The following is a 19,547-nucleotide window of genomic DNA, read 5'->3' on the forward strand; positions in this document are numbered from 1 at the left end:
TTGCTTTTTTTTTTTTTTTTTTTTTTCCGAACGTTGCGTCACTGGGTTGTGGTTTTCTCACTACTCACAGTGCACAGGAAGTGTGTTGTGGCAAAACAGGTCCCTGTCACTGTTTCCATTCTTCATTGAGGACCACAGAGCTAAATTTAACACCACTAACAAGATCACAGGTGCCTAAAATACTCACTTCCACATTAATTTAACTACTCTGAGCTATTTATACTTAACCATGTTAATATGCTTATGTCTGGGCTGAGGTTAAGTTTACTGTGTGACGCAGTCTGCCACAAAGGAAACAGCCTAAGCCAATTAGCAAGCCCTGGGGTTAGAGAGGAGCTAGTCAAGTCAAAACAGTTAGCCACCGAGGCACAACTGCCCATGATGATCACATGAATAGCGTCCGGCCAGGAAATAGTCTGACTGACACCTGACTGAGTGCCAGTGCATAGTTGTGATACAGATGTGGTCATAATCTATCAGTTTATTCATTCAGCGCTTTACTTTGGGTAAAAGTGTTCCCAAAACAGTTGAAAACACAACAACTGTGACTGCTGTGTGACAGGAAACACTTGTGCATCACGGCTGAGTTCAAATCAGTCGTCTCTCCCATCAGGCAGATTTCAGGAACTGAAATACCTTTCGCCTCAAGCTCCGATACATCTGGTGTCGTACGTTAGTGTAAAAATAGAATGTGGTCGGTTATTTTAATCACATGTTTGTCTCATGATTTCATTCCAAACAAAAAAGGAACTGCGATTAGTAAAAAGAGGAGAAATGAAACCAGTGAATGGAAAATACAAATCTAGAGGAAGAGCAAAAAGAATGTGTGAAAGATGGAAAAACAAAAAAACAAGCTGCAGTTAAAAAAAAAAAAGAAAGAGAGCATTGATCAATCACACTGAGGGACGACACGGCATAGCATTGTCGAAGGCGTTCAGATCATGTCCGGGAATTTATTGGTGAAGGCACAGCAGTATCAATATCAGCCCTTTTATCTGGAGCAGTTTGTCTTTGTGTCCAGCGTATTGTGAGGCCTCGACTGAACCCACTACTGTGTGCTGGCAGCGTATGCTCAGTATCAGCGCAGCCGTGATGGGGGGGGAGGAGGGGTGGAGAAACAGGCCATTGGACTTGGACTGCAGCCAGGGTCAGAGTGGGTTTTACTCCGGCTAAAGTTACGTGCTGCTCCCTGTGACTGCCTCTGCTAACTCAGTCTGGCTGCGAGCAGAAGCCAATAGCGGGACAATTACCCCGGGCAGTGCCGAGTCATGTTGGTCAAAGTCTGGTCTGGGTTCATGTGGGTCGAAGTTCAACCACACACATGCACGCTATACTACACACATGCTGATCTGTTCAAACTGTAGAATCAGGACATCGTAGCTTCGGTTTACTTCATTGTTTTTCTGTGTTTTCTCTGTTATTTCCTCCCACCTACTCACTTTCTCTCTCTTTCTCATTTTATTCCCTGTTCTGCTTCTTCATCTCTTTTGCTAATGTGGGCCGGGGATAGGCTAATGTCAGGTAGATGTGGTGGGACTTTGGAGAAAGGAGATTAGCTCTTATTGTCACAAAAAAAAAAAAAAAAAAAAGAGCCACTGGGCCAGCTATAAATAGGCAGATTTACTCCACCCCACGACTCAGAGCACGGCGGGTGATCAGGCTCGGGAGTGCACCTCTAAGGCCAGGGTCATTGTGTTTCTATGGTGACATGGCGGCGGTGGCGTGTGTGTGTGTGTGTGTGTGTGTGTGTGTGTGTGTGTGTGCATCAAGGGGTGAGGGTGTACGTGAGTGTGTCGGTGTTTGTGGTCCGCCCCCTCCTCGTTGTCGGGGTCCTGTGTCTTTCTCCAGCAGCAGCCAGGCTCCCAGCCCCTGTTGAGAGAGAGCATGTTGGGTAACAGCAGTCTGGAGTTCCCCTGGACTCGCTCCAGACCTCCTCTCCCTTCCCTCCTGCCTCTCTCCCACAGTCCTCCCCTCCTTCTCCTTTCTCACCCACCCGCTTCCCCTTTCTCCCTGCTGGCTCTTTCACTTAGGAGAGATATGGTTTTATGTGTATGTGTGTGTGTGTCTGTGTGTGTGTGTGTGTGTGTGTGTGTGTGTGTGTGTGTGTGCGGACATGGTTGGCTATTCCCAACAGCCCATACAGTACAACTACTGGTTTATTTGTCCTGTTCACAGCGGGTCATCTCCTTTTGACATTTTTAGTATTTTCAACACCACCCTTCCTCAGAACGCTGCTCTTGGACCGCTTTTCCATTAACCCCTGCTGTCTCAGCATCTCAAAACATCTGCTCTGACTCATTTGCTCTAGTTCCCCATTCTGAAAATGAGAAATGAAGGCAGCGTTATAAACAATTTGTGCCTATTTATGGCTCTGGCCAAGCACAGTCAGAATACAATCATCGACTCAATCGTCATCATCATCATCATCATAGCAACAAATATTGGGTAATGGATGATGAAACCCTTCAGGTCAAAGTGTGTACTATCTCTTGGGCAGATATGAGGCTAAAAGTAACCTACATGATTCAGGAAGTTACCTATTTGTTGTTTGAGATGGTTTCAAAGGTCAACATCGACAGTTTGATTCAGATTTGCTTTTTTTTTTTTTTTCTAACCACCAGATCCCAAACTCAGAATGATGAGAGATAGTGAGAAAAAGTAGGTGTACGAGTTTGAAACATGTCAATAAGGCAGCGCAACCACTGACATGGCCTGTCTTAGCATGTTTACCTGCACCCACTCCATTCAGCGCTCAGCCTTCGTGCCAGAGGAACAAGCTGCTGCACGCTTCTGCCACAAAAGCACACAACAGTAACTCACCCTGCGTTGCACCCTGCGCTGACAAAGCACAGCGTCACAGTTTCCGAAACCTCTCCTTCCACTTTTGCATCACCCTGCATGCAAAAAGAAAAAAAAAACTGAAACGCGTGTGTATCAGCAAACCAACAGGTTGACACGTCGGCTTTTAGAAAGCAGATTTAGTTATATGCGTTACATAAAGTAAGATAAAGGACAACATACAAACATTTCCTCAGACTTATTTCTCAGCCTTTAAAAGACAATAGTGTTAAAGTGAATATTGCAACTTTTAATACATACTGGTAAAAATAGCATTACTCAGTTACATGAGTGTTACTTACACACAGTGCAAGAAACAAGAAGCAAATAAAAGAACAGTTAAAAAGTCATCTAGCAACTGCTGACGTCAGCACAGTCTTGCCCACAAATATTTAATGTTTATGTGATTATAAAGATTAAAAAAGAACTTTATATGTGGTGAGTCAAGACGGTCATCTGTGAGCAAAACAGGAGATGGAGACTATATGTGACTGAGTAGATAAGTGACTTAAAATGGAGCTTTTTATTTGTCTGGCTGGCCTTAAACATGACCACAGAGTCTGGGACGTCTGAGCCACAGCCACTGAATGAGAACGAAACACAGACAACTTCCTCTTTCCACCCATCAGCCACGCTCTTCTCTGTCTCTGTCTCTTTTTTTTTTTTCTTCTTTCTTCCTTTCATTCTATCGTTTCTCCGACTCCAGCCCGAGTTGTGTTATCACGGAGCAACGGATGTGATGTCAATTCCTGTTTGGTTTTCAGCTGCGCAGTCGGTGACTAAAGAAGTAGCAGCTTGCTGACAGCTGTGAGTGGAGCTGGAAACATGCAAATAAACAGGGTCAAAGGTTAGAGCTTGCTGATTGTAAGTGTTTGCAAGCTCTCACAGCTGCTTTCTGAAGCCGTAATAGAGTCGCTTAACTTTTTTGTTGTCGTCGTTTTGTAGCTGTTACTAGGTGTGTGGCTAGTCTGTAGCTTGCCGTTTCTGAGTGCGTGGCTCTTGAAAAAAGTGTCTCCAGATCAACTTCTGCAACAATGCAGGGTCACAATTCACTGTGGGTGAAATTTTTGCATGGCACAACAAGCAAGGCCACACAGCTGGAGGGCAATACTCTTTATTATTTACTGTATAATATATATATTCCGTGTTATTTCTTCTGCCAAAAAGAGCGACAGTAAGAAAACTAGAACTCCTTTGCCTCATCATCTGTCGTTAGTTGAGAGTCTTCTGGTGACAGACAGGCAGGCACTGTGACACCCAGCCCTGGTAATAGAAGGCAATTATAAGCCCTGGCGAGAGCTGTGGCAATGGGGAAAACTTTTATACAGCCCCCCTCCTGGGGCGCTGACATGCAGACACACTGAAATTAATTGCTACAAAACATCAGACGAGCTTGACGCACACATGCGCACAGTCAAACTCCTGGAAAGGAGAAGGATGAAACAATACACATCAGGCGACGCTGCATTGATGCTCGTGAGGAGGAAGAAGAAGAAAGAAAAGGCAGCAAAGAGAAGCAGCGAAAAAACAAGTAGATCCCTTCCAACAAATCATGTTTTCATCTAAATAAAGAAGCCAAAGACAATAGACTCGGGTACCTTGGAGACCAGGAGGACTATTTCTCCATGGCAACCAGTGTGGTGTGTGACAATGCCGCAGTGCGAGGGTTTGAACTGCTAAAGCTGTCTGGGAATGCAGAGATAGATGGGGAGAGAGAGCGAGAACCTCAGAGACTGAGACCCATGGAGGGCTGTCGGTGTGCTCGTAATGAGAACACACACTGTCACAATCCCACTGCGAGAAAAATGGAAGTTCATGACTTTCCAACTCACGTTATTTTCTTTCTTTGACTCTTTAAGTCAATACAAAGAGAAATCCTTTTCCCAACTAAATTATGACACTAAGCCTGTTTATGTTTCCAACAGTGCAGATCCAAATATCCTCGTACGTAAACATTTCTCCGGTGTTGCTATGGAGTTGTTCCCCTGTTTGGCTGTTAGAAAAAGCAGCACCATGTGGCCTTCGTACGAGATTTATTTTAATTGTGCGGTGTATTGTGGCCAAAAGAATGTCAGGCTATATGCTGGGTGTGTGCCGTCAGCACACTTGTGGATACATGCACTTGTGTCGGCCCTCGGACACCTTCGTGTGTGTGTGTGTGTGTATGTGGGCGTTTGTGTTCAGTGTGCCACGTGCAGTGTGTTTGGACAGCAAGACAAACACAAATAATGGAACGTGTTAGTGTGTGTCTTTTGTTGCATCCTGTCTTAATGTCCTCGGCCATAAAGGTAACATAAAACTTTTTACTTTCTGTTTGATCACTCCTCCCTAAACATGTGTCAAAAGCCTCAATATAATTGAGATTATTGCTCCACAATATTGACTCTAGCACATGAGATTGAGACCAAAGGCTACTGGATGTCTTTTCCAAACTTTGTGCTTCTGCAAGTTTCGACAGCGTCCTCGCCCGTTTCTCCTTGTCAGCATCGCCCGACAACCATCAACATGCAATCTCCTTTGTGTGTCTTTATTTTTATTTGCAGTGCGCTTTATAGAAATTCATTACACTGTCTGCCGCCAGCGTAGGCAGAAAAATATTCCCTGGGCTCAGCTGAACTCTCACCCTCCTTTAATGTAAACACTGCTCACCAGTCACGTTTCTCCCATTAAGGTAAACGCCTGCATTATATATGAATGCAGTCTCCTTAATCCAGTTGCACCATTAACCTGCACACCCAGCCATTTGAAAAGGATCGCATGGAGAGAGAAAAAGAGAGGCAACCCTGACCCTGTTAATTGCTAATAGATAATCTAAATTTAAAAGCATTAGTGCAAATTACATTACTTCAATTTACATATCACTTGAGATGTTTTATTGTCTGGCCGTGGCAGACTTTATGAGATCGGCTGGTTAATCATCCGTCCGAGTGACCCAAAATGACATTTGGCCCTCGAGCCCTCGACTCCTGAGAAACCCGTTGTCCCATAAGCCAAATGCTTCTGACAGTTATTCATTTATTCGTTCTCCCCTCCTTCCATTTCTTGTTTGTTTTTCATTTTCCTTGGAAGCATACAACGGGTGTTGCAGTTATTGTTGTTTGCCGTCTTGTCTGTCTGTCTCGTCAGCCGTCATGCCTGTTGACACGCGGCACTCAGAGTTAAATGATTATCGTGTGATTGTAAAAGGGTTGCGGGGCTTTCTGATGGAGACCTGTCTCCCCAGCCCTGTAGGCTATCCCACACTTGCAGTCTCCAGCTGGGGTGGAGGGGGGGGAAGGGTTTGGAGGGTGGGGGTAAGGTGAGGGGGGGGTGGAGGGAGAGGGGCTTACCTGAATCAACCTGTCGTACCTGCCCTCAGGCCCACCTGTCAACAACCCACTAACAGTCGCTTTCTCTTTCACTCTGTCGCTCTCCGGCTCTTCTTTTTCCATCACTTCCTCTGCCTCTGTATCTCTCCTCACCCATTTATCTCGCTGCCTCTCGCCCTCTCTACTCCTTCACTTTAGTTCTGCTCTGACACTACAAAACAAATAACTCTCACCTGAGAAGATGTGTCTCTCTCTCGCGCTACGACTGTCATTTTCACTTCACAGCAAGTTATTGGAAACAGCTTTGGCCATTGGACCCAAGGAGACTATTTGTCTTGGCAACTTCTGATCTGACTCAAAACTCAAACAAAACCTGGAGAACAACTTAAAGATATTTGTGTGTGTGTGTGTGTGTGTGTGTGTGTTGCCTGTTTGTATAACACCAGGTTTAGACAGGTCATTCTTTGAGAGACGGGGTGATTTCAGGGCAAGTTTACCAAATTTTCATCAGTTCAGGCTATGTGTTCATGGCTCCTGGTTCAGAAAGGAGAAGATAAAAACCAAACTATCTCCCCTTTCTTGCCATTCTCTCAATAAACATCAAGGGCCAAAGAGTGAGCGGGGTGATGACTGTCTGATGCAATAATAAACCCACGCTGCATAAAGCTGCTCTTCCACATAAACAGATGTGGACTGGCTGAGCTCTAGTGTGACTGTGGACTAAAAGCAAAGTCTCGGTTCCTGACAAAAATCCTTAAAACCGTCACAGAATAAAAGCAGGTCTGTGAGTCTGGATGTTTTCTGTCTGCCCCTCGACTACGTATGCACATGAGTCACACCCGAAATGTGTTAGCTAAAGACAACAAACCAGTTGCTTTTTAAGTCTGGACGCTGAGGCCACATCTTTCTGCCTCTTTGTCTCTTCCTGTCTGTCTCTCTGCCCGTGTGAAGACGTCAGCAATGTGAGGAGCAGCTCCAGTCAGCTGAGTCAATCAGCCAAAATAAGGAGTTTTGACCCGGTGCAAGAAGGCGCAACATCCAGGCAACGATGATGTAAACTTAAAATGGATCTGGTCTGTGCCTAATTTCTTCCTCCACAAAGGGACTGAAATGAAGCTGGTTAAATGTTAAACATTTAAAAAGGTTAAACAAATGTAAAAAGAATTCCACTTAATGTAAAATATTATCAGTAATTATTAACTATAGCTGTGAGGAAAATACAGGGTTGTTTAAAGAACAGTATCTTACTCTGTATATCGCTAGAAGTACCTTAAGAATGCTTTTTAAGTACAGTAACTGAGTGAATGTACTTCCACCCCTGGTTGACAGACAGGGTTGGAAAGTTTGTGGTAGATGCTCAGGTATCAGTATCAGTGCACAAAGCACGAAGAGCCACAACTCATCTCTCATCAATTAGTAACAGTACAACAGATAACTGAACGCTACTTATCCAGAAAAGCAAAAATCAATGGCATTTAAAACATTTTTTGGTTAAATTCTTTCATTTGATCTGCTAAGTTTACACTCTGGCTAACACTGATGATGACAAACACAGAGCTGACCTGTTTCTGCATACATCAGATCTGTCAACATGCCGGGGTCACCCACGGATTATTGCATACACAGTTCAGATAAACACATGAAAGTGTTTTGTGGCAACCTTTAAATGTTAGCCGTTGCTGTACCGTGAATGCTGCGTGGTGTGGGGAAGCCCCGTCATTCAGCCTGCTACCAGTGACTCATCTGGAGCTGAAAGGTCAGGGGTCAGCTCTTTTGTCACAGGCATCAAACAAACAGGCTGGGGATTCAGTGAGTCACATACCCTCGGGGACACGGTGGGGCCAGTTTGGGGTGGGCTTTGTGATGTGTTCGGTAATTGTCTCTCTGTCACCAGCCACCTTTCGGGGGGAAACAACAGGCAGATAAGCAGATAGAGCGGCCATTCGATGCCGCTGCTCTGTTTCTGTGTGATACGCTAACACCAATGCTGCTCCACAGCCTGGGGGGTAGTACGATGGGCAGGGATGCCTGCAGTGACTGAAGTGCAAGCAGATTGTTTTTCAAACATCACTGCAGACCTGAAGCTTTAGTAGGTCAGCTCCCACAGTAAAAGAAAACTTGTGATCTTATAATCATATGCCGCTAACACAGGGCCTGCGTTCCACAGTGGCATTCCTGGACTCTTCTGAAAAGAAAGAGGGAAAAAAAAGACGACGTCTGACTGCTTCGCAGCAGCAACAGGTGGTGTGCTGTAATCTTCTGCATTGTATTGTCATGGGCTGTGTTAGATTTCAATAAGTGAGCCAAGGTTTACGATGACTGGAGCGCGGAGTTGAGGTGTCAAGTGTTTGAGCAGATGTACTGTAATAGATGTCTTCACTGACAGCAGTTTCCACAATCCCTTTAGATCCAGTTGGCTTTTCATGCGAGTCAATTAGTCCAGATTTTCCTCGTCCTCTTTACCAGCTTCCTCGACGTTCTCTGGGTGATTTTATCCCTCTCACGCCTGTTCGTCCTTATTTCCAGGAGCATCTCCCTCTGCGTGTAAAAGGTCAGGTCGCACACTCCTGCTGGCGTCACTTTAAAAACTGGGAGAAAAATGACATTTATCAAATAGCCTCCTATCGTGTTCTCGGCTTCTCCTCCCATCACTATATGGCTATGGGCTAATATTCAGCCTGTCACTCTGCCTGAGACGATCAGGCCTCCGCTCTTCTCCCATTTAATTATCAACTCTCGCTGTGTACAGCTCAGGCCCCAACACATCCAGGCCCATTTAATTTTTATTATATTAAAATCCACCACTCTCGCCCCCTTCCCACTCGGTAAAATAAAACTACGATAGCCGCATTCTGTGTTCCAAAATAGCCAGGTCCTCTCTCTTTTCTCTCTCTGTTGTTACATTATCCCTCCCTCCCATCTCCTCTGCCACATTATGTAACATCCAGGCTTTGGTAACTGTCATCACCCACCTTCTAATCTTGGTCCGCCTATCATGGGGGCACACCAGGCTGAACACACCTGTATGCTAATGGGGAGGGATTGCACCAGCGCTCGGTGTGGGCAGCTCTGGAGGTGAGGAGGTGTGAGTGCCTGTATGTCTGTCCTGTCTCCCTGACTGACTGCCTGGCATCGGCTGCTGACAAATGCCAACACAAAGCTTGGTATTTGCTCCCACGTACGATATGTGGGTGTGAGGATTCTCTCTCAGATTCTCTCTATTTTCTATTTTTCTGTGACTCTCACCCTCTCTTCCCACCTTCCTCAGCTCTTTTTTCTCAACCTGCCTCCAGTTCTTCGATATCTATACGTCTCCATGCCTTTGCTCTCTCTCCCCCCTCTCCTTCTATTGTTTTGCTCTGACTCCTCTTCCACCTTCTATCTTTTTTTGGCTCCTCTATCTACTTCCTCGTCTTTTCTATGTGGCAGATTGGGGCATGATTAAATATTAACTAGTGCTCGTGCGGGGTGTGTTTGTGTGTGTCTGAACAGGGGCGTGGTGGCTGCGTAGGTAATGGGAGAGCCTTTTTTTTTTTTTCCTTCGCTGGCTGGCATGGAGCGTTGGAGTTTCATCAGGCGAGGACTCCTCTGGCTGGTTTGTGTGGGCAGCAATGGGGAACACACTGAGGAGAGTGAACTGGCTGACCCAAACACTCACACAAACATGCGACAGCGCACACATATCGTGAACATCTACATCCACACACAGACATATTCTCCTTCTCCTGCCCTTACAGCATCTGGCTTCCACCCCCTCTGTGCATCAGAGTGAAGGGAGGCCCAAACAGCCACCGTGAACTGTTTATCATCTTTATTACTTTATTACTTTTCTGAGAGTTTTCCCTAACCTGATTTTATTACATTGTCATCAGATGATGAGTTCTCTCATCTGCGCTCTCTGCTTTTTCTTCTTTGCTTTGCCACAAATTTATCGACCTCAGCTACTGATGCATGGCGGCAGTGCAGGATGCAGACAGGAGTTTAGATTTGGTATCATCACCTTGCCACGCCATCATCACATCTTGTCTTCTGGTCTTTTTTCTTTTTAAGTAGCAGCCCCATAGCGGAGTAGCATCCCCCTTGCTGAAAAACAAAGTGTAAACCCAAATTTTTAAGAGTGTGTGAGCAGTGGGAGCAGCCATTTGCCTCCCAAAATACCACACCGCTGTGCAGTGCCACATACCTTCAAAAGTGATTAGATTTGATCATTTATACGTACAGTATCTGTATGAATAAACAACATTACACATTCTCCAGCTGCGCCCTCGCCTCCGGGCTTATTTGGATTTTGTGAAGGAGCCTCTGCTCCAGATCATCCATAATATATGACAGAATTTTGCTATCAGTCTAATGGGGGTAAACAGAGAGATTTGCCAGAGGCTGAATGGGGAACGCCTGGGAGAGAATGCAATCCAGTAAAGACCAAAACTCTACTGTGTGTACCTGAATAATATTTTTGTTTCACTTTGTTGCCATATCAATCAATCAATCAATCAATCAATCAATCAATCAATCAATCAATCAATCAATCAATCAATCAATAAGTCGATCCATCTACATTTGATTTTTAAAAAATCTGAGTCTGATTGTGCTTACGTGCTTGTGTCACCTGTAGATAAAAAGGGCAGCTTCAACGCGATGTGAAGGCTTTAGTGTGAAATCAGTGGAGTCTGAATCCCAAAAATTATTTGAAGAGCGTTGAGTCTCACTCAGCCGGCCTCTCCAAAGCACCAGCAGCATCTCTTTTCTCTCGGTCTCTCCCTCTCTCGGGCCACCTCAACGTCTCCTGCCCACGATATTTCCCAATGAGGTTGCTCGCATATAGATCCAGTCAGCAGCAAGGGAAACACATTGATTTCCCGTCAGCATCCACCGAGGAGTGCTGGCGCGCCAGCCGAAGCGGGAGCAGCCGGGGGAACATCGGTATCCCGCAGGCGTCCTGGCAGCTGTGCGCAGCGTTGTTAATGCGGCCCATTAGGCCGCTGAGTGGCAGAGAGATTCCCTGAATATTGAGCTGGGGACACCCCTCAATTAGACAGATCGCCCCGCACCTCGTCAGCATCCGCGGCTATCTGTTCTCATTAATCAATGACACAGCCGAGAGAGATGGAAAGTTAATTTGGAGGAAGTTTGCTCCCATCCAGCAGAGTTTGCACAGTCTTATATTTCCGAGCCTATAGCCCTGGAAATACCCTCACTTATCATCGGCTAATTATTCATATTCAATAAGCCTATAGGCCCCGGAGAAACGCATGGTAATGTAACTTCTAAACATTTAAAATGTTGAAAAAAAAAACAAAACTTTGAATGTGATTAGGTATTATTTTGGGTTGTTTGGATTGAGCATCATAAATACGCAAAATCGTGGTTTAAAACATGATTTCCGTATTCAATGCACAGATTACATAGTCTTAAACGTTTAAACATTAACAAAATCAATATTAAGCGGTTGAAGTTTTTCGCACGGAGTCTTCAGCTGAGCAGTAAAGCAGCCCGTGCTTTAAAACACAGCAGCAGGATTCTGTTGCTGACATTAGTTATTGTGAGCGCTGGACATGATTTGCACTCCAGCCTCTCATTGACTGCCAAGCAGCGATCAGCGCTGCCTCAGGAAGCTCCAAATAAGGACAGGGAAATGGAAACCCACCGGAATAGGTCCTTATGTAGTCACGACCTTATAAGGCACGGCGGAGCCGGGCTTTCCGGCAGCAGCGCAGCCTGCTGCACAGATGGGAAATCCAAATCAAATCTATAGAGCGACGGGGAGAGCGCAAGAATTATGCTGCTGTCTGTAGGAGCTGTTTGGCGATGAAGATACATTGATTCGGGACGGAGGAAGAGCGGAGTTGTCTTCGCAATTTACTGCGAGAGCTTAATATAAAGTCTCTCCTCTCTGCTTTCCCCCCAGGCCAGCGTCATGTGTCCTCCACTGCAGTGCCTAAATATGGGCTTCCTCTGCTCCAAATATGGACATCTACGTCACGGCAAGAGGGTATAAAAGGAGCGGGGAAACCTCTCAGCTCAGAGAGAGCCCTGAGAGCCCACACGAGCAACTGTTAGAGCAGAGATAGATAGAAAAACACATAGAACTCCCTGACTGAGAAATATCACACCACAAGTGAAAAGTCAATTCAAAACAACATCCATCCAAGAAGGTCAAAACCTGATTGGATAAGTAATTTAATACAAAAATCAAAATTGATCTGTTGATTAATTTTGATGAATTTTAGGGAATGAGTATAAAGGACACATTTGATTTTTTCTGAAAAGACAAGCGGATCTTTACTCATCTCTGAGAGAAAAAGGAAATCAACAGGACAACTGGAGAACGAGAGACACGGAGCAGAGGCAGAAAACAGTGTCTTCTTCGGCATCAGCAGAAGCGTGCAGCACTCCGCGAGCTGGGCTAAGTGATTCCCTCCACCTACGAGGCACTGCTCCGCCAGCGTGCGCCCAGCCTCCCTGCACTCCACAGCAGCCACCAGCGCAGCCTCAGCCCTGCAGCTTCAGCACCAGCAGAGGATGGCTGCAGCCAAGACCGAGATGATCCTCCCAGCCCTGCAGATCTCAGAGCCTCTGAGCTTTCCTCACTCCCCCATGGATAACTACCCCAAGCTGGAGGAGGTGATGATGCTCAGCTCTGCAGGAACCCCCTTCCTCACTGCCTCCGCACCCGAAGGTGCAGGCTTTGGCTCCGGGGAGCCAGGAGAGCAGTACGACCACCTTGCTGGAGGTAAGAGATGGAGATTTGCTTCTTTTGCCTCTGGTTCTCTGTGCTGCATGTAAAACTGAACTACAGGTTAGATCACATCTGCCGAGAAACACTAAGCCAAGAAAAGAGTTAAGAGAAATAAACAGCTGTACAACTTTTAAGTAATTTTTCATGTTTGCTGGTTTATCAATATTTAACAGTGTTAAATAATATCTGCAGCTGACATGTTAGGATTTTTCAGAGGTCTATTGCATGTGGTTTTACAGGCTACAAGTAAATTTGAATTTTAGCTGATTGGGCGCAATGCAATAATACAAAAACATGCAGTCAATTAACAGAAACATAGAAATTAAAAACCATTTTATCTAATACCAGTTCACTGAGGGCTCTTATTCCCTGTCGACTCTCGAGGACTTAGACACTGCTCAGTCACGGCATGCTTCTAGACACTCCTACAGCTCAATTCAAATTGCATTCCTAAAACCAGCTGAACTGCAGTTTCGGTAATCAATTGCCTCTGGCTCTGTGATGGGCTCTAAGAATCTGCTCGTTTGTGTGCGCGCGTGTGTGTGTGCTTGTGTAAGACAGGAAGACAGTAAATGAAAGAAAGATCGAGAGAGTGTGAGCACATGAAAATGTGAGTCCAGAAAGCTTGCACAGCAGCTCCTGTTGAGACGTGGAAGAGAGTTTCAGAGTTGAGGGGGAAAGTGTATAGTTGGAGGGGGGTTTCTCTGCGTGGGCACCTGACTGATCTGTTACAGAAGAGATGGGTGACACACTGTCCACCACTTTGGCAGGATTCTCCCACCCCCCCTTCCTCTGGATATTGACAGTTTGATTAATGTCTCTCCTTTCTCTGTGCTCCCTGCAGATACGTTACCTGATATCCCCTTCAACTGTGAGAAGCCAGTGGTAGAGCAGACCTACCCCACCCAGAGGCTGCCCCCCATATCCTACACAGGCCGCTTCACCCTCGAGCCCGCCACCACCTGCAGCAACAGCCTTTGGGCAGAACCCATCTTGGGTCTGTTTACTGGTCTAATGGGCAATGTTGCTCCCAGTTCCACCTCTTCGTCTGCTGCCTCACAGACCACCTCGTCCTCCTCTTCATCTGTCCCGTCCTCCTCCACTTCCTCCTCTTCTACCTCCTCCTCATCTCAGAGCTCCAGCCTCAGCTCCTCAATTCATCACAGCGAGCCCAACCCAATCTACTCGGCTGCCCCAACCTACTCCAGCCCCAACTCTGACATCTTCCCAGACCAGGGCCAGGCTTTTCCCAGCTCGGCCGGGGCAGTGCAGTACCCACCCCCTGCCTATCCCAACGGCAAGACGTGCAGCACGAGCTTCCCCGTGCCCATGATCCCTGACTACCTCTTCCCTCAGCAGCAGGGAGAGATTAGCCTGGTACCCCCTGACCAAAAGCCCTTCCAGAGTCAGTCAAGTCAGCCTTCCCTCACTCCTCTGTCCACCATCAAGGCCTTTGCCACCCAGACTGGTTCCCAGGACTTAAAGAGTGTCTACCAGTCTCAGCTGATTAAGCCCAGCCGCATGCGCAAGTACCCCACTCGGCCAAGCAAGACGCCTCCACACGAAAGGCCCTATGCTTGCCCTGTGGAGACCTGCGACCGCCGCTTCTCGCGGTCTGATGAGCTGACACGTCACATCCGCATCCACACGGGTCAGAAACCCTTCCAGTGTCGTATCTGCATGCGTAACTTCAGCCGCAGCGACCACTTGACAACACACATCCGCACTCACACCGGTGAGAAGCCCTTCGCCTGCGAGATCTGCGGACGCAAGTTTGCTCGCAGTGACGAGAGGAAAAGGCACACAAAGATCCATCTACGGCAGAAGGACAAGAAGGCAGAGAAGGCAGGAGCAGTGGTGGTAACAGCAGCGCCGGTATCAGCCGCTTCCCCTGCCTCCAGCTATCCCTCTCCCATCACTTCCTATCCCTCTCCAGTGTCTTCTTACCCCTCTCCGGTCACCTCCTGCTACTCCTCTCCTGTACACACTTCCTATCCATCTCCTTCCGTCGCCACCACGTACCCATCAGTGTCCATGTCCAGCACCTTTCAGTCCCAAGTCGCCTCTTCCTTCCCCTCCTCAGTCGCGTCGAATATCTACAGCTCCCCCGTCCCCACCCCACTCTCAGACATGCAGACCACCCTCTCCCCAAGGACAATCGAGATCTGCTAAGAAAGAGCAAAGAGAAAAACTTTTTTTAGTCTCTCCGCACCTCTCCTTCCTTAAGGTTTTTTGAGGGGAGAGAAATCAGCATCAAAAGGACTTTGTTTTTCCCTTCCAAAAAGCACTTTTCTGCTCCCTGTGCAGTGTTAGGTGAATCTTGAGATTTACCTGAAAGAGAGAAAAAGACACATGTCAAGGACTGGGCAAAGACAATAGAAGATGAAAAGGGATTTTTTTCTCTCTCTGTAAAACAAATGCAGCACTTCAAATGCATAAGGGACTCCAGAGACAGAGAGTAAAAACCGGCACTAGCGGGTCTCTGCTATTAGGTACACAAAAACCAAGAGACAAACAGATTGCCAGCAGTTTTGGTGCTGAGGCACGTTCGTCCTTGCAGGCACTCATACAGTACAAAAGACATTGAATGATATACATAAGCTATCATATATGTATATTGTACATGTGCCATGTTTCGTTTTTATCATTCTTTGGTACCACTGATGTGAAAAATTCTTTGCATATTTGCATTGTATTATTTGAAGTGAGCAGGGCCATATTTTCTACATACTTTTCTCTATTATGTAGTGATGATGCTGTGATACGTTTTGACATTGTTTGAAAAAAAAGCACTTAAGTATTCAAGCATGAGTAAGAGTGATGTTAGTTTCTGTTTGTAAATATCATCCACTGGTACTCTCTCTTTCTCTCTTTCTCACATGTGACATATCGCTTGGTTATATGGAAAAACAGAGAAAAGAAAAAACATTTACAAAAAAAAAACATTTACAAAAAAACAAGACAAACGCTCCCGTTATTTGGTGCCTTTTGTGAAGCCTTGCTGATGTTGTGACTCGGCTGAGCGCGAGAGAGGATGCACTGCATCTCGCCTTAAGGGTTGAGGGAATATTTTTGTTACAGAATGTAAGTCATACTCAGAGGGAGGAAAAGGGACGAGCTATGAGGGCACCGCTTCATTTTATCAGAATGTAAGCAAAAAAGGATAAAAATTATAAAGTATATTTTTGTAAAACTTAAGTGTAAATATCCACATCTTCAAGAGCTGGAATGTTGAAGTTACCTACTGAGTAGGCATGGGATTCTTTTGTATGTTATATACATGCAGTTCATTATTTTGTGGTTATCTTTATTTTGTATTTGTGTTTGTTAAAACAAGTGACTGTTTCTGGCTTCTAAACACATTGAATGCGCTTAACTGCCAATGGGATATTTGGTGTACAAGATATCCTCCCAGAAATTAAATATAAATAAAAATATAAATATATATGTATATTTGTTTTCATACTTTATTGTTTGCCTTCTATGTTTTCAAATATTTCCATTGGTACTTGACGGCGAGTCATCCTCATTACATTACCCCACCCTTCATTTCGTCATGTACATTCCTCATACACAGATTTCGTATATTCCATCATCTTACATGTTAATTGTATGCGGATTATCAGTGGATTTATAAGTTCACATCACAGGGAGCTTTCCTTTAATTTAAGGAAAATCTGCACAGCACAATCTTATGGAAACTCTGCATTTCAATCGCTTTCCCTGTCTTAATGATAACACTAACGCATGACTCCCATGCCTATAAACACTGAAGATGAGGAATTCTTATCTCGATCCAACTTGCTCTTGAAGATATTAAGCTTATCTAAATTTCCATTTCATTTTAGATTTTAAGATATACTGTTGGCCCTTACTGTTGAAGTACACAGACTTCCAGCAATTTGATCTTTAAGTAAAACGGCCAGTGAAAAATAAAAATCCTCTTCTGCAGCTGATAGAGAAATTATTTTTGGATGAGGTTATTTTAAACTAACTGTGCTTAGACATGCATGCGGTTATTTTCACAGGGGGCAGGTGGAATCCATCACACAATAATTACCTTCTTTTCCACAAATGGCTGGTGAAATGCTGTCACCTCGTAGCGAATGAGCTGTAACACACAATTGGGCAATATCCATGTAGGTTAGTCTGAGTTGTTGCACAGGAGCAGCTGAACAGACTGGCCCTGAAGGTTTAAATGCTGTTTCTTTTGGTTTTTCAAGCTGAATATAATAACAGCTTCATCGCACCATCATTATTCATCTGCCACTGTTCCCTAGGCAAGGAATTCTTGCTACATGTTTGAGTATGGAAATAAAACAGCTTGGTTTTTTTAGCCTATGTAGACATAAACCCTCCTCTCTCTGAGCTTTGGAGTAATTTTGTGTTGTGAAATGCACTAACCAAAATACTCACAAATGCAAACACAGCTAAAATAGAAAGCAGGAAAAACAAGAAGAGCAGAGTGATGGAGGGAAGGGGAGAATAATTAAGATAATTGGTCTCCTGATCCCAAATTTCCAAAGTGGGTCTGATGAGTTGTGTTTATATCTGTGTGCGTGTTTGTGCACGTATGCGGGCATCGGTGTGCAATACACACACCGACAGACTATAGACTCAGCTTAATGTAGTTGCTTCCTGGTGTGTGTCGGCATGCTGCTGATGCACAAGTGCGTAATTGTGTGAAATATGCCATCTTACCAGCCATTGTTCTTTTCTGTTTCCCTGGTGAAAGCTCAACATCTACATGAAAGAAATATATCTGGACACCACCGTCACATGTGCTGACACTGCCAGCGAAAGTACGTATGAACACTCCTAGATGATGCAGCTAAAAAAAAGAAAAAAAGAAAACAAAACAATGGATGCTATAACAACAATGATATGGTTTTATAAATATTTGAAATGCGTGCATATAAGATATACCAAAGCAAATCACACAAACACAAATCAGCATTGTGGTTGGGGTCTGCGCAGACTTAAATCATTTTGATGTTTAAGTAGCGCTTGTTCCCACTCAGAAGCATATCTAGCGTTTCTGGGCAAATCTTAAAACTCCTTGTGTGGCTTAAAATCCTGAAATCTGTCTTTTCCTGTCATTGTTTACAGCGTTATTTTGGTCCCTGGCTGCAAATAAAGAGCCATTCAGCAGCTTTTGCATCAAAACTTTCTCATATTACCCTGCTTTTAAGAAAGTCTTTCACTCAATGTGAAAACCACAGACTGTGCTTCTCTCAGCCCTTTCTCGTGTTAAGAGACAGTATTTCAACCAGCGTTGGTCACACAGGGGATGCTGTGGCACAGCTATGTCACAGTCCATAACCGAAATGTTAGAAAGACAGGCAACCAGTATCGTTGAAAGTATTAGGGAATTGTGTAGCCCATGACATCCTTTGATTCAAGGCTCTTCCTCGCATATCAAAGCTCACGCGCTGGGCCTGTTCTGTTTAGGGAGGTGTGAGAGCACTGTGAGAGGATTTGGGAGTGCAGATGCGTTGTGGCTTCACTCTGTTGTAACCCACAATGGAGCCACCTCACACCCCCAAAGGGCTTCCACTTCAAGAGCCCTGCCTTTGTTCAAAAATGTATTTGTTCTCTTATTCTTTTTGGGAACTATGTAAAACAAAAAAGAACGAATGGCGAAGAGAACCATTCTCTCTCCCCCAGCCCTGCAACCCCATCCTACTACCACCTCTCTGTCTCTCTCTCTCTCCTCCTGTCTCACTGTACCTTGCTCTCCCTCTCTGGTAGTGCATATTTTGCTGGAGATGCTAATGATCTCCCCCCGCTGTATTCTGATGCAAGGTCTGTCTACACTTTTCCCTTTCATCCACATACAAATGTGCTCTTATTGCCTCTTCGCCCTCGGGCCTTTTAAGATGCCTTTTTGAAATATGCCGTTTGATAAGCACATCATTGGCCAAGTCCCTGCAGTGATTAGAGCTCTCTTTAATGTGAGCAAGTTAGAGAGTGAATGAGGGGCTCCGGGGCCGGCAGCTATCCATTCTCTTCTGCCCTCACCCCTTGACATCTCCCGGGCCACTGGGGAGAACCCAGTGTCGGGTGTAGGACGACCCAGGGCCCAGCTTAGCACAGAGACACTGCTGGCCGTCCTCCATCTTTCATCTCCACATGGAGATTAAGCACAGGAGAAATGACACTGGAGGATCGCCTTCATAGAGACATGGTACTGTATGCTGGAAGGCTAGATCCCTGCACTTTATCACAGGAATGTGACAGGAGGACTGCTCTCTAATGTCTTTTAAATATGCTCCATTGATCTCATGTTCAGAGCCTCACTCTGCCTCGCTGGGATGGCTTTTTTATCTTGCCAAAAGGGAAAGCTGAGACGGTCGTCAGGTGCTTTTCTCCTGTTCTGCTTCTTGCACTCGACACCTGTTGCGCCTTTTGGGATAAGTAGGTTATATTTAAACTGCTTGATTTCCAGCCTCCTCACAGGTACATTTCACGTAGATTGCAACATTTACACAGACATGGTGTTCAGGAAACGTGCTTAGCATATCACAGGCTAAAACAAATACCAGCCAAAAACTATAAGGTGCAACAGACCCCGGACAAAATGCAGCAGTACGTCTATATTTAAACCTCCTTCTCATGTGTTAAATGAAAAACAGCTCCAATAAAGCTAAAACAACAGACGC

At 45.3% G+C, this 19,547-nt stretch overlaps 1 protein-coding gene across 1 annotated transcript; it reads left to right on the forward strand.

Moving 5' to 3' along the window:
* The first annotated feature begins 12,154 nt into the window (after nucleotides 1–12,154).
* On the forward strand, nucleotides 12,155–16,336 carry egr1 (early growth response 1). The gene is made up of 2 exons (XM_008284441.1): nucleotides 12,155–12,879; nucleotides 13,730–16,336. The coding sequence occupies exons 1-2, from the start codon at nucleotides 12,669–12,671 to the stop codon at nucleotides 15,055–15,057; spliced, it is 1,539 nt and encodes a 512-aa protein (XP_008282663.1). The 5' UTR covers nucleotides 12,155–12,668; the 3' UTR covers nucleotides 15,058–16,336.
* The last annotated feature ends 3,211 nt before the right edge of the window (nucleotides 16,337–19,547 follow it).

The sequence above is a fragment of the Stegastes partitus genome, unplaced genomic scaffold (genome assembly GCF_000690725.1).
Source record: "Stegastes partitus isolate 25-593 unplaced genomic scaffold, Stegastes_partitus-1.0.2 Scaffold359, whole genome shotgun sequence".
NCBI lineage: Eukaryota > Metazoa > Chordata > Actinopteri > Pomacentridae > Stegastes > Stegastes partitus.

Coding starts and splice junctions, on each gene's coding strand:
- egr1 (XM_008284441.1), top strand. CDS start 12,669: ATGGCTGCAGCCAAGACCGAGATGATCCTCCCAGCCCTGCAGATCTCA. Junction 12,880..13,729: donor GTACGACCACCTTGCTGGAG/GTAAGAGATGGA, acceptor TGCTCCCTGCAG/ATACGTTACCTGATATCCCC.